The 19,307-nt window shown below is 40.9% G+C and overlaps 1 protein-coding gene across 1 annotated transcript in view; it reads left to right on the top strand.

Annotated features, from left to right (window-relative positions):
• Nucleotides 1-19,307, top strand: part of LAMA3 (laminin subunit alpha 3) — a 1,118,674-nt gene that overhangs the window by 914,175 nt on the left and 185,192 nt on the right. Inside the window, exon 41 of the mRNA XM_086917979.1 lies at nucleotides 14,006-14,089. Coding sequence (XP_086774105.1) covers nucleotides 14,006-14,089 — 84 coding nt within the window. The remainder of the gene's footprint in view (nucleotides 1-14,005; nucleotides 14,090-19,307) is intronic.

A 19,307-nucleotide genomic window follows, 5' to 3' on the forward strand; every position in this document is an offset into this window, starting at 1 on the left:
CAGGTCACGGCTATATTATTAGCCAACGTAAAGGGAGAAGCAGCATCTGTGGCGATTCGCCAGAAGTTGAGGGAAACAGATATAAAAGATCCTGTTGAGCTTGCAAAAATCATAGAAAAATGCTATGAAGAATTAGGTAGAGACAGCTTGGGTGGAAAACCAGTTAAGCCCCAACTGCTCGAAAATCCTGAAAAATTATTTATTAAAAATAATTTAAACACTCCAAAAAAGAGCTGGGATGGAAATAAACAATCCACTCCCAAGGAAAAAGTATTCCAGTCCAGAGGAAGGTCTCCTCGACGGAGGGAAAGAACTCCGACTCGAGAACGCCAGTCTCCCCAACGGGAGCCCTCTGAGAAAAGATATAACCTTAGAAATAGGGATAATATAAAAAAACCTGATAGATATCAAAGTATTGATACACGTCCCTCTCGATCTTTTCCACAGAATTCGGAAAGAAGAGGACGGTCAGACCCAGGAGAGCACACCAAGTCCAAAGACAAGGAACCTGCTCAAAATAAGAAATCTCAATTTCCTAAAAAGAAGGTAGCCAGTATTAGAGTAATCAACCATGCCGAGAATACTGAGGACACAGTTGAAAAACGGGGAGTGGGCATTGACAATGTTGGACAGTGCAGCAGAGATCAGTATAGCGCGCAAGAACTTGATGAGTCATCTGGAGACAGTGGACACGAATGAATACATTCAGGTTGAAACTGCCGACGCCAGGCTTAGCGAGCCCCATAAAATATACGAAATAACATTGCGTATAGAGGGTGATAAGACTAGGAAAATTAAGGGTTTATTTTGGGATAAGCTCTCAAAAGGCTATGATATTCTGTTAGCTGAAAAAGATTGGCCCCCGGAGTTTGTCAGGGAGTGCCCTCGTGGCGAAGAAGTGATTATGCCTGCCTTCTCGAATCACATACAGATTCATAAAAAATATACATATGCAAGGAAATGGGCAGTAGCCCAGGCACCTGCATTGTATAAAAATCATGTAGGATGGGATGAGGATTCACCGCCTCACAAAATCCAACTAAAAAGTGAACCAACTGCCCAACGGCAGTATCCCATAAAGCAAGAAGCTAAAAAACAAGTCAGGGAGATCTTAGATCAACTTGAGTACCAGGGGGTGATTGAAACATGCACCTCTCAAATGAACAATCCTTTGTTTCCTGTCTCCAAGCCAGACAATTCATATCGTCTAGTTTTGGACTACAGACATCTTAATACATGTTGCAAAACTTTTGCAGTACAAAACTCGCATAGTGCAGCCCTAATGAATAATATAGTTAGAAAAAAATATAAAACGACATTAGACATTTCTAATGGCTTCTTTTGTCAAAACATTGCACCAGAAAGCAGATACTTGACCGCTTTCTCCGCATTTGGGTCGCAGAAAAAATTCTGTCGACTCCCACAGGGGTTCAAGAACAGCCCAGGACTATTCTCAGCTAGGGTAACAGAGTTACTACAAATCTATGATGATGAAGCATTATCTAACGTAGATGATATTTATCTCACAGATGACGACTTGGATACTCACTTGAAAAGAGTGAACACCATTATACTTGGGTTCGCAGCAGAGGGTTACAAATTCAACTTTAAAAAGTCTCGAATTGCCCATCTGACAGTACTATTTTTAGGGTACGAATTATCAAGTGAAGGGAAAAGCCTAGCGGACAACTTCTTAGAGAAGTGCGCTGTACTCCAAGCTCCAAAAACGCTGAAGAATTTACAATCAATACTAGGTTTTCTGAATTTCGGAAGAACTTACATCCTAAATTATGCAGAGAGGGTTAAACCTCTCTACGAACTAATAAAACCTGATTTAAAACAAATCAATTGGACTCAAAAACACACAGAAATTTTGAGATCACTGCAAACAGACATGTTAGCAAAAACAAAATTAGATACACGTGACAACACGATCGATCTTGTAATCCGAGTCATCCCAGGAAGATGCGGATTCACGTACCTAACCTCTAATGAGGGAGAAAAGGTACCAATTTCAATTAAATCTCACTTGTACACACAAGCAGAAAAAGCATTCAGTCACACAGAAAGAACTGTGAACGCAGTGCAAATCGCATTAGCAAATGAAAGAGAACTAGCACACGGCAAACGGATTAATATCCTTACAGCGGAATCCGCCTTCGAGGCGCTATTCAGCCCAGTAAACCTGCCTACAGTGTCACTGGATCCGAAATGGCTACAGTGCATAGATTCTCTAGGAGCGGAAGACGTGAAATACTATTTCGCCCCGCAATACAAAGAACTGAATGATTTAGAATATGAAGAAGAATATCCTCTGCCAATCGAAATCCTGCCTCTCCCACAATACGCATGTATAATCTATACAGATAGCTTTGTACAGCATTTCAATGTAGAGAGTAAATCCTACAATGCAGCATGTGCGATTATTAAAGGTCGTTGGCTGTGCGGTAAATTCAGACCGAAAATAACAAAAACTGAATCAGTAAAGTACTGTTCGGTACAGAGAACTGAAATCAGATCTTTAAAGATGGCGCTCGAAAATGCAGAACGCGAATTCCCCACACTTATCGTGTGCGATTCTCATTTTTGCGTCAACTCTTACAACAATAAATTGCAGAGTTGGATCGAAAACGACTACAAAGATGACACAGGTGCCACAATAAAGCATAAAAAGCTCTGGAACGAGGTAGCTCTTTTACACAAAGAACTACAAAAGACTCACGTGATTCACGCACAGAGTCTTCAGCGTGATGGCGTTCACGTTGCAGGGAATTCATTGGCTAATACAGCCACCGCGGAAGCAACTAAACCGGCTTCCGTAGCCACAAAAAAGCGTACAGATAAGTACATAGACGGGGAAACCATGCTGGCAGTAAAAACGACCGTAAAAGGCGACTGTGCAGCACTACCCGTAAACTATCCACTCAATTATGCATACATAATCGATGCAAACTCCGTTCCTTTTGCTCGAATCCCTGGAGTGGGGGATAGAGTAATTCCAAACACGAACAGGAGAATATTTTTAATAGCAGACGCACATATGGGTTTGGGTCTTAGGCACAGAAAGATCAAGGAATCACTGACTGAATTACAATCAGTATTCTGGTGGCCGGGAATGAGTGTAGAACACCAAATATATGCAAACAACTGTGAAAACTGTAATAGGGATCGCAGTAGCGAACCTTGCTACCGGCTACCAGTCAGAAAGAGCGTAACGCTGCCTACACCCCATCCTGCGTCCTATTAACAGTTTAGACGAAATACACTTAAATAATGAGCCACCAGCGCTCGGCTGACGCTAGAACGGTTATAAAAGATTTGCGAGTCCATATCGGCATATACGCAATTACCACGTTCCATTCTGACCAGGGTCCTGCTTTCAGCTCTCGAGCTTATAGGGAGGCCATGGCCAGCATGGGAATTGGGTTGCGGTATTCTTGTCCGTCGCATCCCGAAGGGAATAGTGTGGTAGAAAGAAAAAACCGGGACATAAAGCAATCTATAACAGCGAAGGTATTAGGTTCAGGCGCTGGGTGGGTCAAACATTTAATAAGTGTCCAGACTAGTCTTAACAACATGCCAAGAAATTCTCTAAAAGGTTTCAGCCCATACGAACTATTGTTCGGAATTAGAATGAACGTTCAGGACCTCGATAGTCAGATGTCAGTGGTACAAGAAGAAACAAAGCAGTTTGAAGTAAAAGACCTTTTGGCTGTTTTACAGGAACTGAATGAAACAAGAAAATCATTAAGCAACATAAAGTTAAAGCAACAGCCAAGTACCACTGACGAGGCACCACCCGCAACAGCCCCAGCAAGGCCTGTCTGGATTCCAAAGATTGGGGATCTAGTCAGAGAAAAGATCGCGGTTAAGAAGGAATTTGGGCCTTCTTACAGAAAAGCAGTACCTGTCTTAGCAGTCACCGGAACAAGATCAGTTGTGCTACCGCCCCTTGCTGGTAAAAAGGAGAACAGAGTCGTGTCCATCGATCTGGTAAAACCACAAGCATGTGGCCTATAATCAACAGTAGGCCCAGTGGACTCCCAAGAAACAACAGAATACCCAAACTTGCAACAATCCAAGAGGTTCAAACTGAAAGACTCATCACATTCGATCAGCCTGCAGTGCACAATGAAGGACTATGCAATACAGCCATGGAACTCGTGCCTCTTGAAACACAGATTGAAACAGTTCGTCATGAAACAGCACCAGTCTACAATGATGTGGCATCAGAAAGTGCTACCGAGAGACAGATTGAAAGAACAATCCCATCAATTGACAGAACTGCCTCTGGTTATTTCATCAACTTCGACAACTTCTCTGAAGATCTAAATGAGCCCGAAGTGATGCCAGAAACAAAAAAGTCTTTTAAAGAAAAAGCAACGGAACTCTTTCATCAACTGAAGGAAATCTACCTCATTTCCCCTTGGCTAGAGTTCTGGTTCGGTCTAGGTGTATTTTTCCTCCTGCTTTGGCTCATCATGGTACTTTGTTTGGGAAAATTCATTGAAGGAAAATATATTACAATGGACACAGCAAGTCAGAACATCCACCTAGTCCTGAAACCACACAGATCATCCCACGTGAAGAAAAGAGAACTGTCAACAGTAAATGTCACAGCAATTCCAATACCTGGTGGGGTAGTATGGGAGAAAACAGACTATGAGATCTATGGTCCGGTCGAAATCCTGAAGTATCCTCATCAACTAAAGGTTTCCTTAAGTGACTTTGTTACACCAAGTACATTCTCTGATGATTGGGACTTTAACAGTATTAATGACATGATGTCTGATTTAGTGATGTCAGCTAGATTCACAGATCATGATTATTTACAAGGTTCATCTAGTTATGAGCGTTATTCTGTTACACCCATTATGGGGATCATTACTTGCATAAATCTGCACAGCCTAGAAATGTTTTTATGTATAACCAATGGGAACATTGTTCTACACCACCTAAAAGCAGTTCTAAAGCATTTTTTGAGAAATTCAAATACTTCTCAGGGTTTAACACCAGTGATGCAGAAACGTTTTATTATAAACTGTTAGATAAAACAGGAATGAAAACAATGCTGACAAATTCTAAATTGATATATTCAGAAGCATTTTATGACAAAATGATGACATTTGGTTTTGATTATTGGAAAAATAATATTGAAACGAAAACAATTTGGGGTACAAAAGATTAGCAGGTGCAAGGCATAGAAGCACTGTTTAGAACCTGCATGATACCAGAACAAATGTTATTTTTAAATGACACTGTACACCAAACATCTTGTCTTGGCCTAGCTAAGATCAAAGAAATGAAAACACCGTCTATACCAAAGCCAATACCTGAAAATGCAACTGCAGATAATGAGTTAGACGTGTCACACATTTTACATTTCAACAGAACACATCCTGATTGGAAAAAATGGTTAATCTGGCCTACAGACACAAATAGCTGTCAAGATAGATTCCTGAACAAAACACAGGGTTTAAAAATGACCAGATTAGACTCAAGATATTCCCAGAGACAACATCCAGGGATTATAATAACATACAGTGTAGGGAAACTCTGCCTAGAATGGCTAACTACATCCACACTGGCTGAAATTCAGCAACACTTGTCTTTATTAAAAGATGGTGCTGATTTGCGCGATTTCCTTCTTGGACCACGCAAACAGCGTCAAAAGCGTTTCATAGCGACCAGCATCTATGCTGCTTACAACGAGGCTTGGAAAGTAAAGCAAATTGAAACTGCTGAAAAGATACGAGAAATTGATCGTATTAATTTGGAGAAATCACTTTCTGTCGTAGACAATGGGTTAATGACTCTGTCTTCCAGAATATATTCTTTGGACAATATTGTATCATCTGCCTTTGATGTGATAGACAGAGATTTGCTTATGTTACAACATGGCCAGTCTCAATTACGTTCTATTATAGAATTAGGCTGGACGCTGCAAAATCTTCGTTCAGGCTATGTGCCTTGGCGCTTGATAAACACAACGTCATTATTTTCCATTTTTAACCTTACTGATAAACAGATCAGTTTGGCACAGAAAGGAGCAGACTATACAATCTTGAGCATCGAGAAACTTGAGAGATTACCATTGACAATGTCAGAGAGTCCTGTCATTGAATGGATAATACACGGAATTATCACAATTCCGATAACAACTTTCCGATTTCATAAATGCCTTGAATACATACCTGCTGGCCAGTATGAACAATTGGGTAAGGGATATGTAAAATCCGAATGGAAATTACCATACACTCATTCTTGCTATAGTGACAGCGACAAAAATGTATTTCTTAGCGGTGACAACTGTAAACACACACTAAGCGGTATACTTTTGTGTCAGGGTATTAATTTACACGGAGCATGTGATGGAAATTCAAACAACCTTTCATGCCACCAGCTAGTCACACCTGCAACTCAGATAGAGCCCTTCTTTATGCAACTCGCAAACGGGAGTTACATTCTTAGAACGGATCACAGGTGCTGTGGCCTCGCGCCCGGAAAAAGTTATCTAGTACAAGTAACGTCCATGGTCAAATGTTGTATGCAAGCATTGTTCCCGAGCGGGCCTCCAGACATAGTGACTCCCCTCTGGCCTCGTCTGAATCTCTATTCTATACGAATTGATACATTAAGCAAAATGAAATCTGTGCTTTTACAGACAACAGTGCCTATAACGTCATCTAAAGAAACGTATGATCTTCTAGTCGCAAGGACGGCTACTGAGGTCCATGACCTTTTATCAACAAATTGCCCCGTGCATTTCGTAGAAATGTTCAGCCAACTCCTTAACATGTCTAGTGCAACAAGCATCCCAGGCATATTTAAGACAGTCTTTACAGGGCTGCTGACACCCTTCCAGACAATTTTGGGAATCTTTCCTAATTTTGTGCACTCCATCTTTGGTGGTATTCCACTATTTTTTGGACTAATCGCAGGGATTCTATTTTTGACCCTCCTGCTTCGATATGGCAAGCCTCGGCTCAGACATAGCTCCCATGGGAATGGAAGAGACAATCCTAGCAATGCGCTACAGGGACAGGATAACTAACGTCCTCGGATTGGCCAGGCTGAGAGATCTAAACATGACCTGGTTCCTTTCATTCAGACCGATATGGCAAAATTGCATTTTACCTGTGCTACGGTGTATGCTTTGCGGCGATGAATGCGTGTTGGACATCTGTCTTTCACTTCCATCAGCAGTACCAATGGACGTCGATACTTTGCTAAGTCCAATAACGGCTCACGCATTGTGTTGTCCCCAGCGGCTACCAATCCTGATGACGGCATTCGTGGAGACTCCTGTACTACAGCCAAGTGGTAACAGTGGAGCGAGTGACAAAAGCAACATCATCCAGGTACAACGTTCTGTGAGCAGTACTGTCTTCGATGACAGCAATCATTCTCACACCTGCCAAGTTTCAGCGCTATCTAATTTGGTTGAACTATCACCTGATTTTGTAGACCAATTCTTTGCGAGCCTGTCTGATACGATGTTCTCACCCATAGAGAAACAATAACTTTTTGAGAAGCTTTTCCGACACACAGCGTTCCCATGAACTCTGAATTCGGCCTTCAGTTTTGATCAACAAAAAACTGCCAGGAGCTTTGGTAAACTGATTTTTCTTTGAATTGGACAATTTTTCAAATATTGACCTTTTTCTTTTTTGGCACGAACAATTCTTTGCTTAACGTAAAAACTATTCTTAGAGAACAGAAGCTTCAAACTTCTATTTCTAAACACATCTAGAGACATAACAACATAACACCAGCCTCTAGCACACATGTTATTACAATGCATTTTTATGTGATGATTTATCTCGAATTTCTTCTGTCAGAGATACTTCATGTGTAATTCTTTTTGCATAATCGTTCATTGATTTCATATGCAATACCTTTTGAATGATTACTATGCTTTAAAAAACGTACAGTACCTAAATTCCATGTATTTCAAGTACGCCTATTTCGAATGCATTTATGTATTTTGGGGTGGGCAATGTTACACATACACCTAATTGCTTAGTTTTTAGTAATTTTGATGGACATGTATACGTGGAGTGGGTGTTGCGTGCTTATCTAGGTTCCTGATCGATACTGTGACCTTATGCCCCTATTCGGCTATAAAGCCCTTTATTCCCTATATTGGCATAACCGTTCAAGTGCGATTTTCTGTAAAGTCATCTCTGGCCTCACACGAACAGAGCCACATTCCAGCATGACTCTCTGCTACTTCCTTTGCGACCAATTAGTGCAATGACAGAGCAGCAGTCACTATCTGATATTCCTAGATAACACTCCGAGTTCTTCAACAAGATAAAAACTTAGCAAACCTGGAAATCCCCGCTTGCTATGTTTTGATTAGTAATGGAACTCTAATGAGCAACTGATAACTGTCACTTCCTAGTGACATCTTTAATTGACGTCTTATGTCCAGCAAACTTGCGTCAAACCCGGCACCTGTCAGGTATAAATATTACCAACGTTGCCTTAAGCAATGTGCGTTGCCTGTTGCTGATGCCAGCTGCCTGCATGACCCCGTGTTGGTAAAAACTAGCACTCTGTCGCTGCAGCCTGCTATCCTGTGGTGGTGAAGCTACTGATTACCATTATCGCCGCTACAGCGCGAACTATGGTGCAGTACGCTTGAGGAGCCGTGCAGCCGTCCTCTGCGAAGACATCCAGCCCAGCTGCCCGCGGACGCTGTCACCCCTCCTTCCTCCCGACGCGCTGAGAGAAGCCGCTGCCTTTCTCGTGCAGAGAAATCCAGTCCCGGCGCTTCCGGTTTACCCTCGCGGGTGACTGGGATATCGAGAGAGACCCCTGAAGGAGATACCAATCCTCCATCATTCTATTCAGAGGTATGGTGTTGACTAAACCCTTAGAAGAGAATTCTTGAAACAAACCTTGGCAAAACCAACTTAACTTAAGCTACTTACTTACTCCCCCTTTTCACGTGTTAGGCTTAGGTCAGGCACACTGGGGTAGGCTTAGTTAGAAGCACCAGTTGAGTATGTTAGCCTAATGTATATATGACTGTATATATGTTTTATTACTTTTAAACCATTGTATGGCTAAGAAACCATATCAATGCTTTTACAGTTCTATTTCGCTATTCTTATCTTACTGTACGTACTTTTTATAATAACAGTTATTGCAATTGTGGCAATACATTTTTCTTGTACGAGAAGAAAGACTGTTCAATAAATGTTAACCCTTTATTGATACACGCCCGTCTCTCTATTCTCTACATGCTGTGAAAGTAAACTGCACTAGACTGACTGGGTGAAATCTGTGTCTATTGTTTCACACGACCCTAGAGATCGACTCTTGATCTGAGGAGCAAAGTTGTCATGTTGCACGGTTGTTGGAAAGCTGAATCCCTTCTTGTCTGTGCCAAGGAAGCTGATCACTTCCTATGCAGAGAAGAAAGTTTCCAGTGACCTCTGAGCTAGTTGGTAACACAACCCAATTAAGTTTAGCATAGTCAGTGGAGGCCTGGAATATAAGCAGTTCCACGTCGATACTACTGTTTATGTTATTCCAATGCGCAGGGCCTAGTGGGAAACTAGGAACTACACTACAGAACCATTGAGCAGTGCCTTAATTTAAATTTAATCTTGGGGAAATACAACATCGCAAGTAGATCGCCAGTCTATCTCGCCTTCATGGATCTGTCCTCTGCGTTCGATTTTGTAAATAGATCGAAGCTCTGGACAGCTCTTTTGAATTACAGCGTAGACAAGCCCCTTGCGCACGTCCTAGCTTATCTGCACAAAGATTTGAAAGCTTGTGTCAGAATTGGCCAGACAGGGATGTGTTTTAGCTCCCCTTCTTTTTATTATTTATATTAATGGTCTGCATAAAACCCTCACCCCTCTTACCCATGACGTCCCGAAAATCTTGGGCAACTTCCTCCCCGTCCTGCTTTATGCAGATGACGCAGGGCTTATGGGCCGCACACCGAATGCTCTACGCATTCTGGTGAAGGGATTCTTTGATTATATGGAATCCCTTGATTTAAAAACATTTTAAAAAGCCTTTATCGTGTCTTGTGGCCCTAACAAACGACAGTTAGGTAGTATCTCGGTAGGTACAGACAAATTATGGTCCACTAATAGTTCTTCTTATTTAGGTGTGGTCTTTGCTGAGAACAACTCCTGGACTGAGCAAATTGCTCACTCCTGGAGTAGGTTCTCAAAGGCCATCAATTCAATCCTTAGCCTACCCCGTTCCAAATACACTGGTACTCTATCCGCTATCTTAACCCCTTCCATGCTGGTGACGAACCCCAGCCGTCATGCACTACGGTGCTCGTGTGCTGATGACGGCTGGGGTTCGTCATGGCCCGCCCGTGTTCGGCCGGCGGCCGCACACGGGAAAAAAAGCGGCCGCATCGAAGGGGTTAAAAATGTATAAAGCCCAGTGTATCCCCGTAGCCACTTATGGCGCGGAGGTTTGGGGTGTGGCCAAGAGTGGACCTATTCAAGTGGAAGAGAATAGATTTCTTAGGAAGATGCTCTGTGTTCCTATCTCTACCACACAATATGTATGTCATAATGAGTTAAATTTGAATTTTATCGAGGACTTCATTCGGGCTCGTCCAGCCTTGCTTTGGCTTTCTATTTGGAGGAACCCGGCGGCTTCACTTTCCAGAAATATTATTTCTGATTGTCGGAACTGTGATAAACGGATGAATATCCTCTGGCTCTCTGGTGTGTATAACAGTCTTTGTAGCATTAATTGTGGGAATGTTTTTATCAAGAATACTCTTGATAATCTCCCACATAAAAATGAAATAAGAAATGCTCTATACACACTTTACGCTGAAGAAAGACTAGACAGGGAATCTTCTAAGATTACTGTTTCATCATATCTGACCTTTGATTTCTTAACCTCGCCCTTGCCCCATTATTTGACACTTCCAATGAGCCAATGGGTACGGGGTTTATTATTCCGGTTAAGGGCAGGCTCAATCAAATTTGCACTTTGTTTTCCCCTTGGCCATCAGAAAGAACTTGATTCATTGCCCTGTCCGTGTGATGGTTCGAGTGGAAAATCCGCGTTGCATTTTTTATTCTTCTGCAAATTTTACATGAAATATATTAAGTGTTTTTTAACTCCCTATTTTACAAAATTAAAGCCCATCTGCTTGGAAAATGCACATCAAATGATATTATTTATGGACAATGATGAACTCATATTTCGCATTGGCACTTTTTTGCGTACATCTGTTCGAGCTAGATTAACTATGCATGATTTGTGAACCTGTATGTAACTTTTGTGAATTTACGATGCTTCTTTTTTAACTGTTTTGTGAACTTTTTATGTTCCTTTTTATGCACTTGTACTTTTATGGATACCTTGTGATCCGAATAAAGTTTTATTGACTTGACTTGACTTGAAACCTGTTGCTTGACACAACATTAGTTGTGATGGTTAATTTGTGGAGGCAGGATACCGCAGCACTTGCCACATAAGCAAACTTCCAGGTTTTAGAATGTATTCTTTTCCTAACATTATTGAACTGTGTTAAATAGGTAATGAAGCTAATTTTTAATTTTACATGTGTAGGATACAAAAAGGATTATTTTTGAAGAGGATTGTTGGACAATATTTTAGATCTTACAAGCCTTGGTTAGTTTCCGAATGGAAGTTCTTCCGGTTCTCTATGACCATTTACCCCTCTAACTGCCCCTTTAATTGCGGCACCACAGCCCAGATATATTATGATTTTGCATTTGGTTGTGTCACTTATTTGGCACAGACCCAATACAACAATATTTTGGGATTCACACAGCCATACAAAGCCCAATTTGCGTGTCTTTGTAAAAAACATAAGTAATGCAAGGCAGTGCATCAAGCTGCCTTGGATTACCTTGTGTTAGGGAGGAGTTATATGGGTGTAGCACGAGCATTCCCGTACATCCACCAATGTATTTTGATGCAATCCCATATTTACTAAATTCAGTAAACATCGGTTTGTGCCAAAATGGTCTGTCTATCGGAGGCATGTGTTAAGCTGAGAAATATCTTTATTTCGCCTCTTTACTTCCTCTCTTCATGTCCACTGCTTTCTGCAGCACACTTTCAAAGAGCAAAAATAAGAATAGTTTTTGTGCAGGTAGGTATAACTTTCTGTACAAAAACTATTCTAACCACAACGCAGGCACCGATGCTTCGTGTTGCAAGGATGCCTGTGCTAGCTCTAGGCACCCACAAGTGTGTCAGCACTAGGAGAAAGCAAAACTGCACTATATGTTTGTAAACATGTCGCAGTTCTGCTCGCTCTCGTTCATGCAATGCAGGGCAGCAACTTTCCTTGCTGCGCCGGATTGCACAAAATATTAGTTAGCAAATATGCCCCTAATGGTGATGCAATATCACTATCAAGAGATATCACGCACTTCTTTCAAAAGCTGGAAGGGCGTTTTAACAGTATGACTTGGTTTTAAATTCTAACTCTAGTTCAGACACATCTTTTCAAATGAAAAAAAAACATCCTCGGGTGGCATTATGGGATCTGTTGGTCCAGTTCTCCTTTCTGAAATGTATCCTTGTTTCATGTTTCTTGGAGTCACTGGATTTTGGTACAGAAAACTGTTGGACAAATAAAGGCAATGTCAAAATATAACACCCACAGTAACAGAATATCAGTGCAGTACTATGGTAGTGCAAGCTTGTTTCTATAGTGCACTTAAAACTGTAGTTTTGCAATTCTGTAGCCAATTTAACCCCTCCCATGCTTGTGACGGAACCGTTCCGTCACGAGCCTCGGGTGGGCACTGCAGGTGACGGAACAGTTCCGTCACGGCCCGCTCGCCGCTCATGCGCGGTTCAAATTTCCGCGCCTGCGCTGACGTTCTAAAGAGCAGGCGGGGCCGTGACGGAACCGTTCCGTCACAAGCACACCTCTAACCGCGGGCCGTGACGGAGCGGTTGCGTCACAAGCACGGGAGCGCCACGCGGCCCCGCCTCCCCCTTAGCGCTGCAGCGGAATAACCGCCTCAGTGAAGGGGTTAATGTATCGACCTCGGAAGAACAAATTGCTGAGACGGTACACACAGACACACACATGTGACTGGAAATACAGCTCCACCAGATATCTTTATATGGTTTCATGTCCCTTTACCCTTATACGGCCAAACAGCATGGACCAGGACCTTCTACCCATATACATATATGAGTTCCTTTTTCTTGGGCTCTTCTGTAATAATTCTGTCTCTTCGTAGTACGTGAGTGCCACTAGCGATGGTAAGAAAATAACCTTAGACAAAGTCTGGTAATCTCCACTAGAAGAAAAGATATTGATGTACCTATCTTAATTATTATTTCATACACCTTTCTGATCCCATTGGCCTGATCCACGAAGTAGAAATACATTCAATTCAAACTTAAGTAATTGAAGCAGTACAAGTTCTTATTATTTTTAGGAGTCATATTCTTGACTTTTGCTGTTCTCTTCAATATACTTTGTATTGATGTACTTGATCTACTGATAAAGAAAGTGAAGGACCCATTACACGGCGTCTCAATAGTCTGCCACAAGTATTAGGGGACATTTATTGTGATATGAAGCTCCAAACATCCAGGGGCAGTAGTTACCCAATGACCTGGTCACAGCACTTTTTCCCACATTTCCTATCCTGTTCTCTTTCTCTTTCAGTCATCTCTGGTTGTCCTTCCTCCCCCCCAGAATGCGGGAAACATAGGCACCTTGTTTTAGGTCCTCAGTCCACTGGCCTGCATTGTAGGAGCTTGCTTAAAGTATTGAAGATCAGTTTCTGAGGCAGTAGCCTTAGTGAACTGCAGAAATTGTCTGCTGCTGCCGTGTGACGTCAGAGGAGAATGGCTTTCTTGAGCCACTGTGGGCTGCGCTCTGCGACAATAGTCCAACAAAGCCTTACAGGGTGCTGATTTTAAATATTATGTCCTGTTATTCATTTGTGAACTGACCTAAAACACGAATAAATTGTATCTAATGCACTGATTTCCTCTGTAACAGGGTCAGCAAATGACTATAGTTTATGTGGATGTGATCAACCCATTGCCAGACCGAGTGCATCAGGGGCGTGTCCAGCTGGTAGAGGTAAGAGCACCACAAAGCTATTGCTATTTTTTAAATAACCTAGTATCAATTAACACTCTATTAATTTACAAAACAATGTGTCTGTAATTAAGTCAAAATCACTATATAGTTTACATAAATCACTATTTATAATATGAAAACAACAGAATCCATCTAAAATGTTATATAAAGTTTGTTGGCACAAAGTGTAACATTTAAATCATCCTCTCTCCCCTTACTTAAATATGATACCCTCTTTGATGAAAATTACACGTTTCGCACTGGACCTACTTAAAGAGAAAATAAAGAGACAGTAAATCATAGTGCAGCAATTTAAAAAAACGACTTTCTCTAAATAGATACATTCCACTCAGATTTAAAAATGTAAATAGAAGAATGCATGTATCAATTAGCACTCCAAGATCAACTCAAATCAAATATGATTTAAACACCTTTAATTTGTGTTTATACCATTAGGGATAAGAAAGTGACCCGTAATCGGTTTGCTGCTGACTCAACAATTCCATATTCTTTGAATGATTTTTAGTCATGTACCAAATACCGTTTTTTTGTGAAAAAAGTGTCATTTACGCAAGTCACATTCTAAAGAGTACTGTCTTAAACTATGGATTTGATTTGAAAGCGAAATTAATGTTATTACTGCATCGTCTCCTTTTTGTGAGTACAAATAAACACTAGGGTTTGAATGAATAATTTCCTAATCCAAATCACTTTGTATTTCCACTACGTTGTGTTTGTCTCCCTTAACCTTCTAACGTGAAAATCTAAAACAGTGATGTTGCAATCAATTGCATGTTATCTGATGCAATTAACACTTACTGGCTACTAAAATTGAACGTGTAGAAGTTTAGAAATTAAAGCTGTTGCCAAACCCTGTGTCTTATCAATCAGAGCAAGTTTATTCAGGCCAGGTGGTGTGTCGAATCCTTCTCTAGTTCCTTCACTTGTTTATTTCTTAAGGGAGAAGTCACTTCCCTGCAGTGCTGTTGTACAATTATTTATTTCACACTGACACTCTCAGCTGAGCTCCTGTTTTTTAATTGGACTGTACACATACTTCTTAGCAGTGTTGTTTTTATTTTTAGATCTGGCATTACTAAAACTATATTTATAATTTTCTTACTTATAGGGGCTTTCAGCTAGCACTCTTCGTACATTGGTCTGTTGATGTGCTGTTCACATTTTTCTACGGCCCTGTACCGCACACAGCATATATATATATATATATATATATATGAAATAACTCCCCTCCTGAAAAGAACGGGCGGAGACCAGAGGGGTTTTCAAGGAGAAAGCAGCTTTATTGAGCAGACAAAGCAACGCAGCCATCTGGCGTATGCATTTCGGCGAGTAGCCTTCCTCAGCGCCCTGCCTTGCTTGACCAGCTCCACTGAATAGTCCCACTACTGCACCCCTTTGGATATATATATATACAGCCGTGGCCGGCAGTGGAAGTACCGGCAGGGCGGTGACGAGGGGAGGGGGAGGGGCAGGGTGGGGGGTAGTAATGTATGGATTACAGAGCTTCCCAGGTAAGTAAACATTTAAATAAATAAAGCGAATTTCGTTGAGTGCACTGCATCCCCAAATTCGTTTTATTTATTTAAATGTTTACTTACCTGTAAACTCCGTAATCCATACATTACTACCCTCCACCCTGCCCCTCCCCCTCCCCAAGTCACCGCCCTGCAGGTACTCCCACTGCCGGCCATGGCTGTATATATATTGGAAAGGACCTGAGAGCACCTCAAAAATAAACAAGCACTGACTAAGACAAAATGTTGGCAGCAAATGCCAGGCCTGTTAGCTTTGCCAATGCTTGTTTTATATTGAAGAGACCCATCACGAAACAAATGAAAACATTAACAAAGCCACAAGGCTGGCACCCAAGACCAGACCTATGGTGTGATCTTTGAATGTGCCATCTGAGAGGAAAGTTATCATAAATGCTCCCCCACATGGGAACAGTAAAGCAACTTGAAGCATTCAACATATAAAAAATGTAAAAATAAAATGTTTTACCAGGATTAATGTCTCACTCAGTAGACACCAAGAGCTTTATCTATATTGTTTAAAAACTTTATTTACCATTGAAGCGTAACTATACATGCATACAGTTTTAGATTTCTTGTTTACCTTTCTTATTAACAATGTCAAGAAACCACTACGTATCTCTCCACACATTGGCAATGAGCAATCATCATGGGATTCACTTCATTTAGATATTCATTTGTGGGATCATGACACTTAGTCAGATCAAATATCCACTCCTAGAGAGAAGCACATAGTTTTCCCCAGAATATTGTTGTCCTCATTTTTGGCAACAGAAAGGCTAGGGCCAGACGGCCTGTTTGCAGGGGTGGCTGCCTCAAAACGAGGGTGGTAGGACGGGGGGATGAAAAAGTAAATAAAATAAACTTACCTTTGCTGCTGCTGCACGCCTCTCCTCCGTCTTCACTCGGCACTGACAGCATCGGAAGCACCCAGGCTTCCATGTTCTCCCAGCCAATCACAACGCTGAATCAGCAGCATCGTGATTGCTCTGAGGGGCCTGCTTAGCCACTCAGGCACTGCCTGGGAGTCTGGGCATGTTCTCCACTGGGCTGTGCAACACTGACAGGTGGAGAACATGCTAAGTGCACATGATGTTTTAGCCAGCCCAAGAAGGCCAGTCAAACTGTCATGCGCACTTAGGGAGTGCAAACCATTACGCACTCTGCTCTGGCGAGCTCAGCCCTGTCCTGGCTGCGAATCCCGCACAGAAAAATAAAATTATAATAACATCTTGTTATTTTTCATTTTTGTTTTGCACTGCTCATAGAGCAGTGGGACGACCCTCCACCACCTTAGCGGAGGAGCCGCACTGCCTGTATGCCATGGCAGTTAATAGCTAGATACATAAAGTTAGCTCCCTCGACACCAAACTTGCTAAACTACGGAAGTGTTCGGGTACACCACTTGTAGACTTTTCATAATGTGGCACACTTGATATAATTAAGTATAACTATTTATATCGATAACTGAGACAAGTTTAGCCTGATCACACAAAATATAACACTGATCATTCTGTCTGAATATGGTGTTTTGACACTATCCTATTGCATCCAGAGTGTTTCCGACTGATGTAAGCGTGCCTATCATCTTTGGTCTTAGTCGCAGCTAGGTTTCCTATTTTAAAACTTTGGTATAATACATTTTAATAAATTGTAAAAACATTTGAAAGTTCTCAAATTGTTATTTTGTATATACAATGACTTTTTATATATGTTACTTGCACTTTGTTTAGTTGTGTGTATTATTGCATTAATCCCCCCAAAAAACATATGATTGATTGATTGATTGAGTTAGTTACTAAAATAATTTGAAGTAGGTTCTCAACCCCTCAACTAATACTAAAACTTCTTAAATTTGTGTCCTTGTGTTTTTGCACTCCTACTTAGTGATATGTGTAAAACCAAAATCTCTCTGACTCATATAACTACACAGCGGCAATGGCCATTGTGTAATATGTATATAAAAATGAGTATATAGAAATTATGTACACACATATAAATGTGTTATAAACTTATTTTCAAAGTTGGGATGTAAAGGTACTCCCAATGTGTTGATTTCAGATGTTGTGGGCACGATGTAATGACTTATGATGTAATTACATGCAAAGAAACGGCTCACAACCACCTCTGAGCACAATGGACACAGCCTTAATGTATACCTAGATCGAAGCGGATGTGACCCCTGCACTCTTTCCCTACGGTCTGCTGGGCAAGTCTGTAAGAAAGCTGGCCATCTGCTTCAGAAAAACCCTGAATGCTCTGGAACCTGGACCTACCCGTCAGAAAGGCAGAGTGTTCAGCACACTTACCCCAAGAGCCCACTGAATTGGTCCTTTGCAATGCTAAGACACATCTGGTTGCAGCACATCTGCCCCATTACAGCTTAAGTTGTGTCATTGATTATGTCAAACATAAGATGATATATGATGTTACTTTTGATGCAGTCTGTGATGTCATCTGTGAGATTATGAGCAATGCATAGCAGGGTAGGATTTGTAACTAACTTGGGGCCATATGTAAAGTTTGGAGCACTGGGTTATTTCATCATAAACATGATGGATATTTCCTCAACTGTATTACAATTCTATTATTCCTATGGAACATGCAATACAGCGGATTGCACATTGGTTGTTTGTGACGGAGTAACCCATCTGCCAAAGTCTAAATTAGGCCTTAATCGACGGATTTTAACTTCTGTTAACTTTTTCATACACAGTTCATTACCACCACTTCAATTTTGTTTAGCTGTTTTTTATCTGACACAACCTTACAAGTAAAAAACAAGAAAGTAAAGGGGAAAGAAAAAGTGCAGATCGGGAAAGAAAGAGTCAAAAGTAATACAAAAACGTGGATTTAGAAAGGATGCAGAAGAGCAACAAAAAAAAGAAGACCAAATAAAAAGACAAAAAAGAGAGTGATTAAATATAAAAGTAATAACCATAAGAAATGGAAATAGAGATAGTGACAATAAGGAAAACTGAATAAGATAAATAAAGAAAGGTAATGATTCATGAAAGATAGATATGACATATGGAAAGACAACAAAAAGAAAAGATCACTAGAAAATAAAGTAGGATAAGGAGAGCGAACAAAGTAGAAAGACACAAATGTACAAAACGTGTTGTGAATTAGAAAAGATCAATAGTAAATGTGGAAAATAAAGAAAACGAAATAAATAGCAAAACGGATGCACAGAAATACATGCATAAGTAAAAAGCTAGAGGGAACAGGGGAAATAAAAGCTAGAAAGAAGGAACAGAATGTTGGAATAAATGTAATTTAAAGATTTGAAATGAGAGAAAATAATCAAAAGATGAAATTATTGATAGTGGAAAAGAAAAAGATCTACATAGAGACAAACGAATAAAGTGTAACGAAACACTACATAACAAATGAAACGAAAAGAAGCCAATGGAGCAATCGCCTCAAGTATACATTGCCGGAAAGCGTGATAAAGCTTCAGTGAAGGGATGGGCTGCCAAATGACGCAGGTTTAATCAAAGACCGATCCCAAATCTGTCCATACATGCAGGCTTAGATTACACAGAATCCTTTCCTTCCACCTAATAGCTGCAGGCTTTGAAATAGTTTTATGCCATATGAGCACATTGAAAAAGGTTAGAGGAGATTGTGATTCCCCTCTAAATCTGCCCTGGATAATCTTT

This window comes from Lissotriton vulgaris, chromosome 4_1, assembly GCF_964263255.1.
Source record: "Lissotriton vulgaris chromosome 4_1, aLisVul1.2, whole genome shotgun sequence".
NCBI lineage: Eukaryota > Metazoa > Chordata > Amphibia > Caudata > Salamandridae > Lissotriton > Lissotriton vulgaris.